The sequence below is a fragment of the Rutidosis leptorrhynchoides genome, chromosome 2 (assembly GCF_046630445.1).
Source record: "Rutidosis leptorrhynchoides isolate AG116_Rl617_1_P2 chromosome 2, CSIRO_AGI_Rlap_v1, whole genome shotgun sequence".
NCBI classification, from domain to species: domain Eukaryota; kingdom Viridiplantae; phylum Streptophyta; class Magnoliopsida; order Asterales; family Asteraceae; genus Rutidosis; species Rutidosis leptorrhynchoides.
The window spans coordinates 614,554,528-614,569,706 of record NC_092334.1 but is presented as its reverse complement, the minus strand read 5'-3'; the positions used below and the strand labels follow the sequence as shown (position 1 = coordinate 614,569,706).

General features: G+C 33.8%; 2 protein-coding genes across 2 annotated transcripts; one reads left to right on the top strand and one right to left on the bottom strand.

The window, feature by feature from the left end:
- The first annotated feature begins 5,170 nt into the window (after nucleotides 1-5,170).
- LOC139893507 (signal peptidase complex subunit 2-like) lies at nucleotides 5,171-8,411 on the top strand. The gene is made up of 5 exons (XM_071876672.1): nucleotides 5,171-5,425; nucleotides 5,529-5,680; nucleotides 5,798-5,879; nucleotides 7,608-7,753; nucleotides 8,130-8,411. The coding sequence occupies exons 1-5, from the start codon at nucleotides 5,315-5,317 to the stop codon at nucleotides 8,230-8,232; spliced, it is 594 nt and encodes a 197-aa protein (XP_071732773.1). The 5' UTR covers nucleotides 5,171-5,314; the 3' UTR covers nucleotides 8,233-8,411.
- On the bottom strand, nucleotides 8,405-12,304 carry LOC139893506 (laccase-4-like). The gene is made up of 6 exons (XM_071876671.1): nucleotides 12,184-12,304; nucleotides 11,935-12,086; nucleotides 10,366-10,610; nucleotides 10,150-10,281; nucleotides 8,874-9,794; nucleotides 8,405-8,755 (listed from the first exon to the last, which is right to left on the bottom strand). Exons 1-6 carry the CDS (start codon nucleotides 12,277-12,279, stop codon nucleotides 8,625-8,627), a joined length of 1,677 nt encoding a protein of 558 aa, XP_071732772.1. The 5' UTR covers nucleotides 12,280-12,304; the 3' UTR covers nucleotides 8,405-8,624.
- Nucleotides 12,305-15,179: the final 2,875 nt, after the last annotated feature.

The following is a 15,179-nucleotide window of genomic DNA, read 5'->3' as shown; positions in this document are numbered from 1 at the left end:
AGTCAAAATAAGATACATGGTGATGATTTGGTGAATGCAACGTTTCCTTGATAAACATGCCATGTAAGACTCCATGCACATAGCTTGTCTAACATATAAGCAAACAGCGGAAGACTTCTAGGAACCTGAGAATAAACATGCTAACAAGTTTCAACACAAAGGTTGGTGAGTTCATAGTTTTAATGTTTTGTATAATCTGTACATAAAGGTGAATCACAAGATTTCAGTTGTTTCATCCAGAAACGTTTATCAAAATATTCTACAAGATTGAGCACCCTGGTAACTAAACTTAACGTATATATAATTTGTACCCTTTGTATAATCATCTTAATAATACACGCAAACCAACGTGTACACTTCTCAAATAGCATACGTCCGTTAAAAGGCTAGTGCTCTAGCTCGGACAGGGATATCAAGCCCTATGGATCCATATACTACTACTCGCGCCCACCAGTTCTTATAACTGGCAGTTACTAGTTACCAAAGCTAAGGGATTTTCGGTTCAAACTCTGTGTAGAATTTAGTATGTACTTGTATCCATTGCGTTTAAAATAAAGTGCATGTATTCTCAGCCCAAAAATATAGATTGCAAAAGCATTTAAAAAGGGCGCAAATGAAAATCACGCATATAAATATTGTAAATCAGTTAATAAAGTATTTGCATGTATTCTCAGCCCAAAAATGTAAGGAGTAAAAGGAATCATATGAAACTCACCTTAGCAGCACATAAGTCATTCATCAAAAAGTGACCGTAACTCGGAATGCAAGATTAACCGTAGATCTCAACCTAGAGAACATATGTTGGTCAATACATGTCTAATAAACTAGGTTGGGTTATAGTGTATCACAATCCTAATGCTCGAGATCGACATACAAAAGTTATCAAAAGTCATTTCAAAAAGTCAATTTTGACAATTGTTCAACAAAACGAGACGTGCCTTATATAAGGATTCATTTACTTGGCTAGTAGTATTTTATCAATCTCATAAACAGATTGTTTAAATATTAATTTCAGATTCAAAAGCAATTCCAATTAACGTCAATCATAATTCAGTTGATCATATCTCTTAATCCGTTCATCGAAACTATTCGATATCTAAATGAAAAGTCATTGATTTTTCGCCAGCTTTTCAAAAACATGCATATCATATACCTTTTACCAATAATATATGTATTTAATTCGTGATTCATCATAAACTGTTTAACGATGAAATTTAGCATACAAGCATGCATAAATATATATACTCGAGCACTAGACATGGATACACAATTAATATATAAAAGATAAAATATGCGTGCTTACGTATCAATATTGAGATTCAATATTGTAGAAAAGTACGTAGAAGCAACGGAGATAATAAAAACTAGGTTTGACTTGCGAATAATACCCACGAATATTACCCATAATTTCCTTAGCTCTATCCCGCTCGAAAACCCATTTCAAAAATGACCCGCTCATGGCCTCGTCGTAGTATTTTATGTACTAATACTACTAATAATAATAAGATTAATAATAATAATATTAATCTTAATAATAATAATAATAATAATAATAATAATAATAATAATAATAATAATAATAATAATAATAATAATAATATAAATATAAATATATACGAGTGTAATATGTGTAAACAAAACTTGAGCAGAAACTGGACTTTTATAGGCAACTTTTTGGAATCTGATGCCCATGCGATCGCATGGGTTTTTAGTGTATTTTCCATGCGATCGCATGGCCGCCTGATCCAGCTCAAAATGTTTTTGTTTTCTTGTTTGTCGACATATTATTATATAATATATATAATTTAAATAATTAATTATATATTATATTAAATTCATGTGCATAGTTGACTTGTAATTTTTGTTCCGATGACTCGTACGTTGTCACTCGACTTATGTCCCGGTTCCGGTTTCTCGAACGCATTTTCGTACGCTTAGAAAACTCGCAATTTACGTTTTGTGACTCGTACCTTTGTCAAAATATAGTCTTAAATTATCAATAAACTATATCATTCAAAGTGTATCTTAAACTTTCGAGTGTTTTGGTCATTTACTTCTATAAATCATTGTCTCGCTATTTGTTAATATATATATAATAACAAATCGTTTTATGACCAAGTTAATATATATTTTCAACATTCATAAACACGTTTTAAATATACGTCGCAAGTTATTCATATAATTAATATTCCAACTTATCATATATATTCAAATAAATATTTAAACCAATAAGTTTAATGTACGGTATCAAACCATTAAAACTTTGTTACATTTTTAAGTTATAGTATATATATGTATCTATTTACATATAATGGTTAGCGAATCGTTGAGAACAACCGAAGGGTACTTGAATAGTTCAAAAATTTTGAGATTCGATTTTACAGACTTTGTTTATCGTGTCGGAAATGTTAATCATACAAAGATTAAGTTTAAATTTGGTCAGAAATTTCCGGGTTGTCACAAGAAGTCCTTTCGATTTCATTATCAGACAAAGATCGATTGAAACACGTATCATCATCCTAAACACAATAAATAACATAAGTAACATAAATATTCAATTCAATTAATACCAAAAATACCAAAAAATGTACCTGATATTGTTGTTGCGATAAAAGTTTTTCGTGTTGCATAACAAGTTGTTTACAATCAGTTAACTCTTTCTCTTGTTTGTCCATCCGCTTTGTCAACAACTCTATCATACGATGTAAATTGTGTACATCAGGAGGGCCCTCTGTATCTACATCTTATGTTGAATGCTTGTGGGGTGTCTGCTCAGACCTATCAACAACTGGATCATCTGTATCAACTAGATCATCCTGGACCTCATCCTCGATCTCATCTTCTGGTACCTTTCCTCCTCTAAAGTACACGTCACTCTGAATCCACCATTGACAACTCTTTTCTGTATCAGTTGGCTTCAGACCACGTAAAGGTCTCTTTTTCTTGGGACACTCATCCTACATAATAAGAATAATAAGAATATTAGCAGAATAGAATACGCAAAGACGCAAACTTAAGCTTGCGTCAGCGTATGCAAGGTCGCAAAACAACTCTTGCGTCCAGAAACAAAGGCACACGCAAGGACGCAAGGACAACCTTGCGTCCAAAAACAAAAGCCCACGCAAGAACGCAAGACCAACCTTGCGTCAGCATAAAAACAACACGCAAAGACGCAAGGCCTACCTTGCGCCCATACCAGAACCTGTATGTAAACAGATAAACTATGCAACAATTTAGTATAAACTAACATTTTTAAAATGTAACAAACCTGAATATCTAGGAGTTTAAGGTATTCAGAGATTCCATATGACTCGGCAGATGAACGCTTCCAAAAAAGAGCCCTCGGTACTCCATTCTTGTCAGTCTTTTTAGCAAACAGTTTAATGGTACGACGGTAAGACTCGAGAATCCAAATCTACAAATTAAAAAACAATTAATTTATGTTACATCTTAATTTTAATTAACATTAAATAATAAATATTCAACCATTTACCTTGAATGCCCACATAAATCCCGCCAAAGTGTACGCCTTTCCACTCTCCAATTGGCTTTCACGAATAACAAACCCTTCACTAACCGCTTCGTAAGTTAGCTCCCAAATACGAGACCCCGTGGATACTGATTAACACGCGATAACTCTTCGACTAACCATAAAAACTTTTTATTAACAACATGGATCCCTTTTTTACCCATAAAACCTCTCTCTACAATCAAGATAATTACTAGTCGCACCACATCATCGTCACTAATACGGCTGTGATCAGATTTTAAAAGCATCTTTTCAACATCACTAATCAAAATATTTTGAGAATCTTTAAAACCCTTAAATAAACTTCTTCTAATAGGTGCGGTCTGGACGTCATAATTCTTCGGGATGTAATGTGCCATGTCCGTTCGGCTGCTAAACAAAAAACCCGTCACAAGACAAAATTCACGGCGACCAAATCTAATTGAAAAATTGTTCTGAAAATGAAACCATAGATCCTCATGCTCATCGGGGTACTTAACATTATCTAGTCTTTCCGGCCGCACACTCTTCCTTTGGAGCATGCAATGTACAAGCCCGGGATCATTACCAAAGTATTCTAGATCTAACCACGGACCAAAACAAGTTTCTTTAAACTTTTTAATTTGATTCTCAGTCATGACCTTCTTAACATCCCCTATAACGCTCAACTTATTCTTCATAGTTAACTTTCCTTCCACAAATCCCTGCATAAGTAACAATAAAATCAGCAGTTAGTGTCAGGACGCAAGCACGCAAGACAAACCTTGCGTCCGTTTAATTGACCAACGCAAGAACGCAAAGACAAGCTTATGTGCAAGACGCAAGGACGCAAAGACACCCTTGCGTCCACTCACGCACCATACGCAAGGACGCAAACTTGACCTTGCGTCTTGTCAATTTCCATAATTTTACGAGCTACTAATGAGTGTTTCACTCGAACATATAACCCACAATACAGATGCATATCATTAATAAACGGTTGTACTTCATTAAACACAATTACACCTCAAACAGGCATTTCATCGAGCAATTGGTGTGCACACTTATACAATTGGCATCGAACACAAAATAAACAGATAAAACGCAGATATACAACGAAGTAATCACTAACCTGGTTGCTCGCCATCGTTGCAAGGTTGATTCCTTGATTATTTGGTTGATTACTTCGTGAAAACTCTAATTCTTTTGCGTGAAAACCCTAATACTTCGTGAAAACCCTGTTAGGCTTGTATAAAAGGTAACGGTGGTGGCAAGAGGGGTTAGGTGGTAGTGGAGGTGATGATGGAGGAGGATCTGGTAGTAGCAATCGAAGCGATGAAGATGGTTTGCGTTTGTGCTTGCGTTTTTGCGGATCGCCTGACTATGTGTTTTTTTGCGTGTTTGCGAAGTGGGTTGAAAGTGTGGAGTGCCAGGTTAAAAGATGTCATTTAACCGTAATTTTTTTAGAAAAAGACGCAAGGTCGCAAGGTATCTTGCGCCTTGCGAGGGCATTTTGTCAATTTTTTTTTTTTTTTGTAGGCTCTAGTGCAAGGGTGAAAATTATTTAGACATTTTGGTGATAAACCCATTACATAAGCTCTAGCAACCTTTCCCCGAACCCACCCTAAACCATTTATTAAGCCGAACACATATGCGTTAGAATTTGGAATTTTTTGATCCAAAACCCAGTAAGTTTAATAATGGGCCTAAGTTGTAGTAATCGTAACCCATGAACTTGTAAGTTACAGTAGAATAGATCCCCCCAGTTATCATTTTCTTACAAACCCTAGAAATCCTCAATCGGAAAATTAGGAACAGAAATCGGAGATGACGACGACGACGGTAAATGAAACCACCACTACCGTTTCTCCTACCAAAAAAACAAATCTGCTAGATCATCACTCCATCAAACACTTACTCGATGAAACTGTCACTGAGGTACACTTCAATTTCATTTTTTTTTTTTTTTTTTTCAAATTCTCTCAATTTATCGATCCACATTTAAAATTCCACATCGTAAATATTGATTTTATTGATCCAGATCGTTACTAATCGCGGTTACAACGAAGATGTGCGAATGAGTAACGTTAGATTGTTGATCGGATCGATCATTATAATCATTGCTCTGTTTGCTCAATTTTACAATAAGAAGTTTCCAGATAACAAAAATTTTCTCATTGGATGCATTGTGTTATATCCTTTTTTTATATTTAAATTTTCAATTGATTATTGTTATATTATTAATTTAGATTTTGATTTTTTCGATCTTGTGATAAATAAATGAGTTTGTTTGATCTTTGACTATGGCAAGTATGTGGTATTTAATGGGATATTGCAGCTGGTAGTCTACACCAAGGAAAAGAATGCGTTTTTGTTTACTTATCCTCCTTCAGTAAGTTTCATTTCAAAGTTTTTCGTACTTTTAATTGATCATGCTATTGAATTGAATTGTTGGTGAATTGATTTGAGCCTCCATTATTGGAATGAATTGTCAATGTGGATGGAACACATAGGCTATATTATCATGTTGTTTTTAAGGCGGAGGCATCCTTTTCATGTGCTAAATCTAGTCCCTAGCAGATTGTAACGTAGTTGAAATTAGAACTTTAGTGTGTCTTGTAGTGTAGGTGTTATTTTTATTTTTTGAAGAGCTTGAAATGGAATACCTACTTATATATATTTAACTACACTTTAAAACTTCAATTTTAAGTTTATAACAATTTGTCTTTCTAGAGATGGAAATTATTTGTTTTATATAATGGAAAATGGCCAACACTTGAGCACGTTTTTATAGTTTTCACTGATTTTTTTAAAGATATAAAACACCTTGCATATTTAAATTTTGGAAAAGCGAGGAAGTAAAATTAAGGAAAGTATTTGCAACTAAACGTATCCGTATGGCCATAACCCAATCTAAATTCTATGAAAAATTGGGAATTGACTATGAAGTAGCTTCTTCTAGGTGGTTGTATCTTATGCTCTAGCTGATCATGTGCTTAAAAAAGCGTGTCTGAGATCTGAGGCTAGCTAAGGCTAGATTTTTTTGTACTTTTGCTAGATAAGTATATGTGTAATTAAGATTCATATATTCAGTGGAATTGTCAAATGTTTAATTTTGATGTTAACTATAATTGAGTAATATTTACATGTAAATGCGGATGCTGTCACTGAAACAGAGTGTTACTTGTGCTATGACAAATTTTGTGACTTTGTACAACAACAACAATACCGAAGCTTGCCCAAAAGCAGGGTATGGGTTTGTCTGTAGCATAATAAACATATTTTTACATAAATAAGGACAAGTTTACAAGGTGCCTTCTAAGAAAGTCATTAGTTGGATGTTAGTTTTCCATTCTTTATTTTCATAAGTAAATCTTCATACTGGTATTTGAGTTGCTAGTCAAAAATGACCTCTGTTATCTGTCGTTTTGCTAGTTAAGATCCTATTTCTTTCATCATTTCGAGTTAAGTGCTTACTGCTGCTATAGATCATTGAAACTTGAATGTTGTGATCCTTAAATAACGCGCATAATGCGCTGTCTTTTTGAATCCAAATCCACATGGTGCATCTGCTAGAGATTTTTAGAGATCTACTTTCAATACACATGTAATCAGTGATTTCAAGTAAAGCCCCTTATCAACTTCAACTAACTTCCTTTGCTACTAGAAACAGTTTTAGAATAAAATCCCAATTTCAGTTGTGATAAGCTCTAGATTGAGGACATCCAATATTTTGAATTTTTTAGGGAATCAGTGCTGAATGGTACTAAATTGGAAAACTGTGGCTGCAAATCTTTGGTTTTGCTCTTTATGAATCAGTAATATTTTCATTTCTTACGCATTGCCTAGGTTAATCCAAGAAGTATGTTACCATTTGGCCCATATTTGACCTATTGTTGTTATATAAGCCATGTGTTTTTTTTTTGTTATGTTGGACTTTTTGATTTCCGTCCTTGGTGCATAAGTTGTTATCTTTATATATCTTACATGATGTATCATGTCATAAGGATGTACATCTTTTAAATTATGCTTAAAATTCAGTTGATATAGAATGTGACATGCTTCTGATTTTTGGTTATGCGCTCGTATTCATTACATGCTTTATTGTGTATTTCGACAGGGCTCTGCTTATAACAGCACTGGCTTGATGATATCTTCTAAGTTACCCCGATTTTCTGACATGTACACTCTCACAATAGCTAGCGCTGATCCAAAATCTATTTCTGCAAAGCCAACTGTCGAGTTCACCAAAAGCGTCACCACATGGTCCTCCTTTCACTCTCTCTCTCTCTCTCTCTCTCTCTCTCTCTCTCTCTCTCTCTCTCACACACACACACACACACGCGCGCGCGAATAGGCTTATTAGTTAATACTACACTCTATTAACTAATAAGTTATCAATATAACCGTTAGGAGCTTACCCATTCCCGTTAAACTATTTTTGTTATATGAGTACATATGAACTATTGATATATCACAATTTGTATTGATCAATTAATGAGTAAAAAGTTTGTAACTGCCACTACTATTTATTCAGTTTAGAATATGGCTTAAGGTAGAATAAAAAATTCGACGCTTTTCTGTTGGGTTTAGAGATTTATGTTGACTTTTTAGTTCTAAAGTTGTTATGGTTGTTTTACAGGTTCACGAAGGACGGGGTGTTGGTGGAAGGGCTTTTTTGGAAAGATGTTGAGGCCCTAATTAACAACTATGCTAATGCTAAAGATAACAAGAAGAGCAAGTAATAATCTGAATTTCAAAAGGAATTATGATTGATATAATCTGAATTTCATTAAGAACTTGTTATTTTACCTAACAATATTATATTTTGATTTTTGAACCAACAAATATGGGACTGGATTTAGTATTGCTTGCAAAAGTTATAAAAATCATCAAATGGTTATACCTGAAGTTTTTTATTTATTACAAATCTAAAAAATTGATAATTTATGTCTGTAAACTTATAATACAATTCTCACAACCAAGAAAAAAATCATAAACAAAATAAATCAAACTTATAACTCACATAACTTTATTTGTCTTTCAAATCCTAAGTGGATCGATGCGTTGTATCCACACGTTGATGAAAATTTGTTTGCGCTTTGTACGTTGTAACAAAATCCCAAAATGCTGTTGACTAGCATGTCGGGAGGTCCTTTGGTGGTGGCATTATTGACTCATTTGGTCCTTCACCGTTCTCCACCAAAAACGCCATCTTTAAACCCCATGTCGTGTGGACTTCCAAATGACAGTGCAAAAACCATACGCCTGAAGAACAGGAGTCAAAGGTGTTTTCAGGTCGGCCCCACCCATTTGAACCAACACTAAAAGATATATAAATGCTAACTAAAGTTTTCTGTATAGAGGCTAATGTTATGTTATTTACCTGGATTATCTGCCCGGAATCTTATGGCAGCCCAACCAGCAGTTGGTACATTAAGAGTGTTTCTCTCAACAGGATCAACCAGATTAAATGTATTTGGGTCATTCACTGGGTCAAAATTACCACTTCCCTTTCCTACCACAAAAAAATTGAACCCATGAAGATGTATCGGGTGACTCTCTGGTGCAACAACCGCGTTACCTTGCAGCACAACTTGAACAGTAGAATTATACGCCAACCTGTAAACTCTAGTCCCGTTTTTTGTTTGCATATTCATTGTCGTAACATTACCAGTATAGTTGTAAGGCATAACCGGAGTACCAGGAAAATCATCAGTAAAAACCCCGCTTATATTATAATAATACGCTTGAAGCAAAGGTGTGGTGGGCATCACAAAAGTAACATTGTTAATGCTCGCCACAACTCTGTTTCCGCTACTGCAAGTAGCACACGGGTTAACCCCGACCCCAACAACAAATAACAACGAGTGGTCGATATTTAGTGGGACCAACGCAGGGTACTTTGGGGAATTCAAACTTTTAAGAGCATCAATGAATTGAAATGTCTCCGGGGTGGCGTTTTTAGCTGGAACAGCAGAGAAAGTAGTCGGTGTATACGTTTTAGTATTTTTGTAACGTACTGTTGATATATCGGTTAGGTTGTCAACTGCAACACTGGTGTCCATGAAAGGCGAAATGGCCATCATATACTTGCCAACTTTTTGATTTGCGGTTAAGAGCGCAGTTGTGGTTTGACCTGGAGCGATATACATAGTATCCGTTTCGAACGGCTTCACATAACAAGCATCAACTTCGACGACCGTAAATTGATGTTTCGCAACTTTGAAAAACAAATCCTCGTTCAGTGCAGCGTTAATTAAACGTATCAAGTATGTTTTACCAGATTCAACGTGTAACGTGTACCCTAGAAAGAAAAATCGTATATTAGTAATCAATCTTCTTTGCTAAAGCTTTTATGGGTTAAACTATAATAGGCTGCGTTTGTTTGCCTCTTAATTATGCTGAACCATTAAGCATTCGGTGCATTTATTGAGTTCATACTCTTAATTATGCTGAACCATTCAGCATTCGTGCATTTATTGAGTTCATAATTCAAAACCAAGTTCACTCTGAGTCTTTGAATCATTCAGATTTTAAATTATTTAGCACTTAATCACTATGTATTTATCAAACGCATCCCATGACAGAAAATCAATTGTGTATATCGAACTTTCAAAACTTAAACCGAAGTTTGGTTGCATAAATGTGTAAACCGATACCTTTAGAAGTGGTGCAGTTTGGCACTGGACCTGGAAAGCCATTGATGGTGTGTGCATCAGATACATTAGGTGGCAAACCGGTTTGCATCCATTGGTTCATGACAGCATCAGCGTCCGATTTCCACCATTCACCTACAATAATTGGATATAATCAATCACAATTCATCGTTTTTCAAAATCGAGACTAAAGGTGATTATAGATAAAAAAAAACTTACCTAGAACAATGATTTTTTCGTGATCTGGTTTAGGGAACGGGTAAGGAACACCATGTTTAGGTAAAATGACAATGGCGCCATGCACCGTTGCTCTTAGCCACGTGATATGTGCATGCCAAAGAAGTGTACCTCTTTGGCCCGTGATGGTGAAATTGTAGACATAGGTTTGGCCCGTCTGTATGGGGCACTGGGTCACATAAGCTGGCCCGTCTGACCACCCACTTCGTAGTTGGCGGATTCCATGCCTGAGAATTGCAACAATAAAAAAGCTACATATATCCAAGTAGCTAGCTAACTAGCTAGCTAGTAGAACTAAACATAAAGGGAAACCTAGAGTCAAGATCATGATTGTATTAAGTTTACAGGGGCAAATAAGAAACTATTTTGAGAATTTGTTTATATTTATGACTTATGAGTAGTGTGAAGTTATTATTATTTTTGAAGATTTACATGCATGTTATTGAATTTACATATCTATACTTGTGATACACCTTAGAAACCTCTCATGGTTGTAGTAATCTAATTAACATAGACGGCATATTACTCCCTCCGTCTCAAAATAAATATTCACCGTTGTATTATCTCAATATAATTATCCATTTGCACAAAATAACTAATAAATCCTCATTTATTACTCTTAATCAATTAATCAATCATTCTTTAAATAAATTCAGTCAAACTTATCGTAAATATAAGGGCAAAACTGACATTTACATAACTATCTTAAGTACAACACGTAGTCTATTAGGCAAGGTTGCAAAATTAGCTATTCGGGGATTAATCGATTAGGACTTTGAAATGAGTAATCGGCAATTCGGAGATTAATCGGGGATTAATCTGATTGTACTTTATATATTTATATATAATATATATATATATATATATATATATATATATATATATATATATATATATATATATATATATATATATATATATATATATATATATATATATATATCAAATTTTGTAACTTATATGTGTAAATATATAAAAAAAAAACCATAAACATAAACTTTAACGTAATTGTCTAAAACTGTTAATTTGTTTCAAAAACATAAAGTTCTTGTTTAAATTCATGTTAAAATGTTGACCAATTTTGACTTTGACCAACTTTGATTACAAAATTCGATTTTGACCCATCAATCGACGTTGACCGATTAATTAAACGGATTTTGGAAATCGGAATGGACTACTTTTGAAAATGAGTAATCGAGGATTAATCGGTTAGTAATCGGGTTTTTTACAATAGTGCTATTGGGGATGGGGTCCTATGACCCCACTAGTGAGAACAAATATATATACATAATCTTCAAATTGTATAGGAAACCACTAAATTTAACTATATGACCCCATATATTTTAAAATTTATAGTTATTTTGAAAGTAAACAACCGCTAAATTGCCCTTCAATTATAAATAGCTTCGAATTTTTTTTAGGACTCCATTTAATTTTCATCATGAATTCGCCACTACTCAAGTACAATAAAAATTTCTACACTACCCTCTTTTTGGGATGGAGGGAGTATTTACTATAGAAAGCGTACTTTAAATGTTGGTAGAATCATACCAATGGATCGTAATGTTGTAAGGCGCGTTGTTCACTAGTTTAACAATAACTGTGTCGTCTTCTCTGGCGTACAGAGTTGGCCCCGGAAACATTCCATTTACAGTAACGATTGGCTTAGTTCCACACAACCTAGTAAAATTCTTCATCACAACCTGAAAATTAGCAAATCATTAATTAAAACTAACTAACTAACTACCCTTATGCATGCGCGCCAAGACACAAAAAACCAGTAACACGAAACAGTCTTACATTAAAATTGTAATGCCTAACTTTTGGCTCAACCGTAGTCAGAAACAAGCAGACGACAGCTAAAAAAATCATAACTGAACCGACCCAACTTGCCATTGTTTCTTTCTTGGTTTGGGTTTTATTTTTTGTTCACATTTACTTGTACTTGTTCATATATAAGAGGTTTTATAACAGATATTGATTATGTTAGTGATGTAATTGTAACGTCGTTTTTATAAGTTAGGTAAGCAAAAGTTAGATGCATACACGTACTATACAACATGGTTTTGATCAATATTTCTTCAATTTTAAGGTAAGTACTACTACATACCATAGGACTATAGATATCTGTAGTGACTTTTGGTTGATGTTGAACAAAAACATAGGTGAAAAATACTTCCCACCTTAATAAAATTGAAGTTTCTAGTCCAATCCAATGTTCTTAATTTGTTTTAATGTTTTTTGACAACTGTTGTTCCAGAAGTTTAAGGTGTTTGTGAGTGGTGGTACGTGGTGTTCGAATGTTATTGACTGAGGTGTTAATTTTGAGATGCAAAATGGCTTTCAGAAACAGTTAAAGGTCTTCTTTGATGGGTATGGTTTATCTTGTTCGTATGACGCCATAACTTTTGAGTTTCTAGATCAAACTTATTACTTAGAATGAAATAAATCGTGCAGATCGATAAAGGCCCAAGCAAAAGACATCATAACGATAAGTTGGGTCAAACCGAAAACTAACTACATGATATCAGTTATTGTACTTGTTAAAATATATGGTAGTCACTGCTTCAAATGGGTGAAAATGACCCTGTATATTACTGTGAATATTCTTCAAATACTACCTAACTACCTAAGGTACAGTTTTGACGCTTAAATTAGTGTTCATGACGAAGCTTTTATCGCACCTGAAATCCTGTTAATACACGGTTTATAAAAAAATGCAAGAAAACTGATTAGAATCTCTTATGGTGAACCCTCAACTGGACTTATTTCAAAGCACCAGTTTAAAACAGTTGAATCATCACCATAATATCTACTATTTCGAGTGAAGTGTGCTCTTAGGGCATACCATAAGAAACATTCAATTCACTCAAACTTTCCATTTATAACATATTAAGCATTTAATAAACTCCCTATATTTTCATACGTGTATTCATATTAGTTACGGATAGTGTTATTCATGAAATGTTTCGGTTATTTAATTGTTTCTTATCATGTGGGCACTCTTTAGAAAATACCAAAAATACCAATTAGTATTAGTATATGATGATTTTAGTTTATGAGAGAAATCATTGTCCATGGATCTTACCAAATCAGCAAAGGAATTAATGTAAGTTGTTGGCATGTTTCTTAAAATATACGATACAAAATGTCATTAAATTGAGGACTTAAATGATTAGTTAAACTAAACTAATAAGGTACAATACTGATTAATTTTTTTTGGGACATCAGTTTACCCCCCTTTCCAGCAGAGTCGAACTCTTAATCCCTTGCTAAAAGAGTCAAACCACTACCAGTTGAGCTACAACTCAATGTTTACAATACTGATTACTAGCTTTAATTAAATTGTTATGACCTAATTCGAGACGGTCAAAGATCTCCAAAGAAAAAGAAGAACGGAGAATTTTATTGAATTGAAGAATTTGTTAACCTCTTTACAACGTGATTATACCTAATTCTGTTACAGACATTACGACTAGACATTAACAGCTTAAACAACCAATTAACAAACTAATCACTTGGGCTTTTCCATCTCATAACCCTCAGTCCATTTAGGTAAACCCACTTGTCTTTTGGGCCTCGTATCCTTTAGTTGCACTGTTGGGCCTGCCTTTATCATAAAACACTAGAAAACTACTTTTGCTCCACATAAATAAAATGTTCTTCATAAAAAATGTGACAGTCTTGAATGATTTTTGATAAAGATTTGTCAAAATTTGAAGTGAATTTGTTTGAATTTGAAAATTGGACTGCATTCGGTATTTAAGGCCCATTCGGTAAAGTCCATGTCTTCAAAACATTCGGTATCTATAAATAGCAGGGTCAAAGTCAAACTTTCTCTCACTTTACTCTAATTGCATACCGAATCTGAACTAATCTACCGAGTCTACCTAATCTACCGAATCCGTCTCTCTGTATCTTCAAATCTTTGGTATATTCTTGTTTTAATCAAATTTAAGTATCACATGTTGTAGATCTGAGATAATTGAACACTTTTAAACAAGAAAATAATGCAAATAACATGATTGTGACACTTAATTTTGAAAAAGTGTTGATTATACCGAATCTGTGTAGAGTTTCTTATTTCTAAGATTAAACTCATCTGATTTGGTTAATTAACATAAATTCTTGTCAAATCTATGTTAAATTAGTTGATCTATCAATTGACCGAGTCTGATTACATGTTTAATTGAATATTTGATGGATTCTGTACATACCGAATGTGTTCTTGCTACTGTACCGAGTCTGTTCAAATGATAAACATGCTTTTCTGCTTTGATTGAGTTGTTAATTGATTATGATCATATTTTTGCATGATATAAGACTAAATATGCATGTTTGGGTGATTATATGTGATTTTTGAAGATACCGAATCTGTTCTTGGCATTTTTACCGAGTCTGTAATTTGGTACTTTCAAAATTTGAGATTTTCAACATGATAAATCTTCCATGCTTTATTTAAGTCTTTGGTATGAAAACTCAAGCTTATTTGGTTACAGAATCTCAAGTTTTCATGACTACCGAATCTGCTTGATTTGTGCTTAAATATGACTAAGTGTTGTTCTGATTCTTTGTGTTATATAATTGACTTTGCATGATGATTTTATACTGTAATGAATATCATATGAATGTCATGTTTGTCAAATACTTGTTCATATTTGGAATAAATGATTTTTATAACTTAGAAAAACCATAAAAATTATAAAACTTGAAAAATACAAAGGATTTCAAAGGCAAATAAGAATAGAGATATGTGCTTTATGTTGAACATCTTGTGGTCTTCTATTTCTTATTTA

Bases quoted from the DNA above. Each gene is read 5' to 3' on its own strand.
- LOC139893507 (XM_071876672.1), top strand. From the start codon at position 5,315: ATGACGACGACGACGGTAAATGAAACCACCACTACCGTTTCTCCTACC. The intron at 5,426-5,528 runs GTACACTTCAAT...TTATTGATCCAG, and splicing joins TCGATGAAACTGTCACTGAG to ATCGTTACTAATCGCGGTTA. The intron at 5,681-5,797 runs ATATCCTTTTTT...TGACTATGGCAA, and splicing joins CTCATTGGATGCATTGTGTT to GTATGTGGTATTTAATGGGA.
- LOC139893506 (XM_071876671.1), bottom strand. From the start codon at position 12,279: ATGGCAAGTTGGGTCGGTTCAGTTATGATTTTTTTAGCTGTCGTCTGC. The intron at 10,282-10,365 runs GTAAGTTTTTTT...CAATTATTGTAG, and splicing joins CGAAAAAATCATTGTTCTAG to GTGAATGGTGGAAATCGGAC. The intron at 9,795-10,149 runs GTATCGGTTTAC...TTTTCTTTCTAG, and splicing joins AAACTGCACCACTTCTAAAG to GGTACACGTTACACGTTGAA.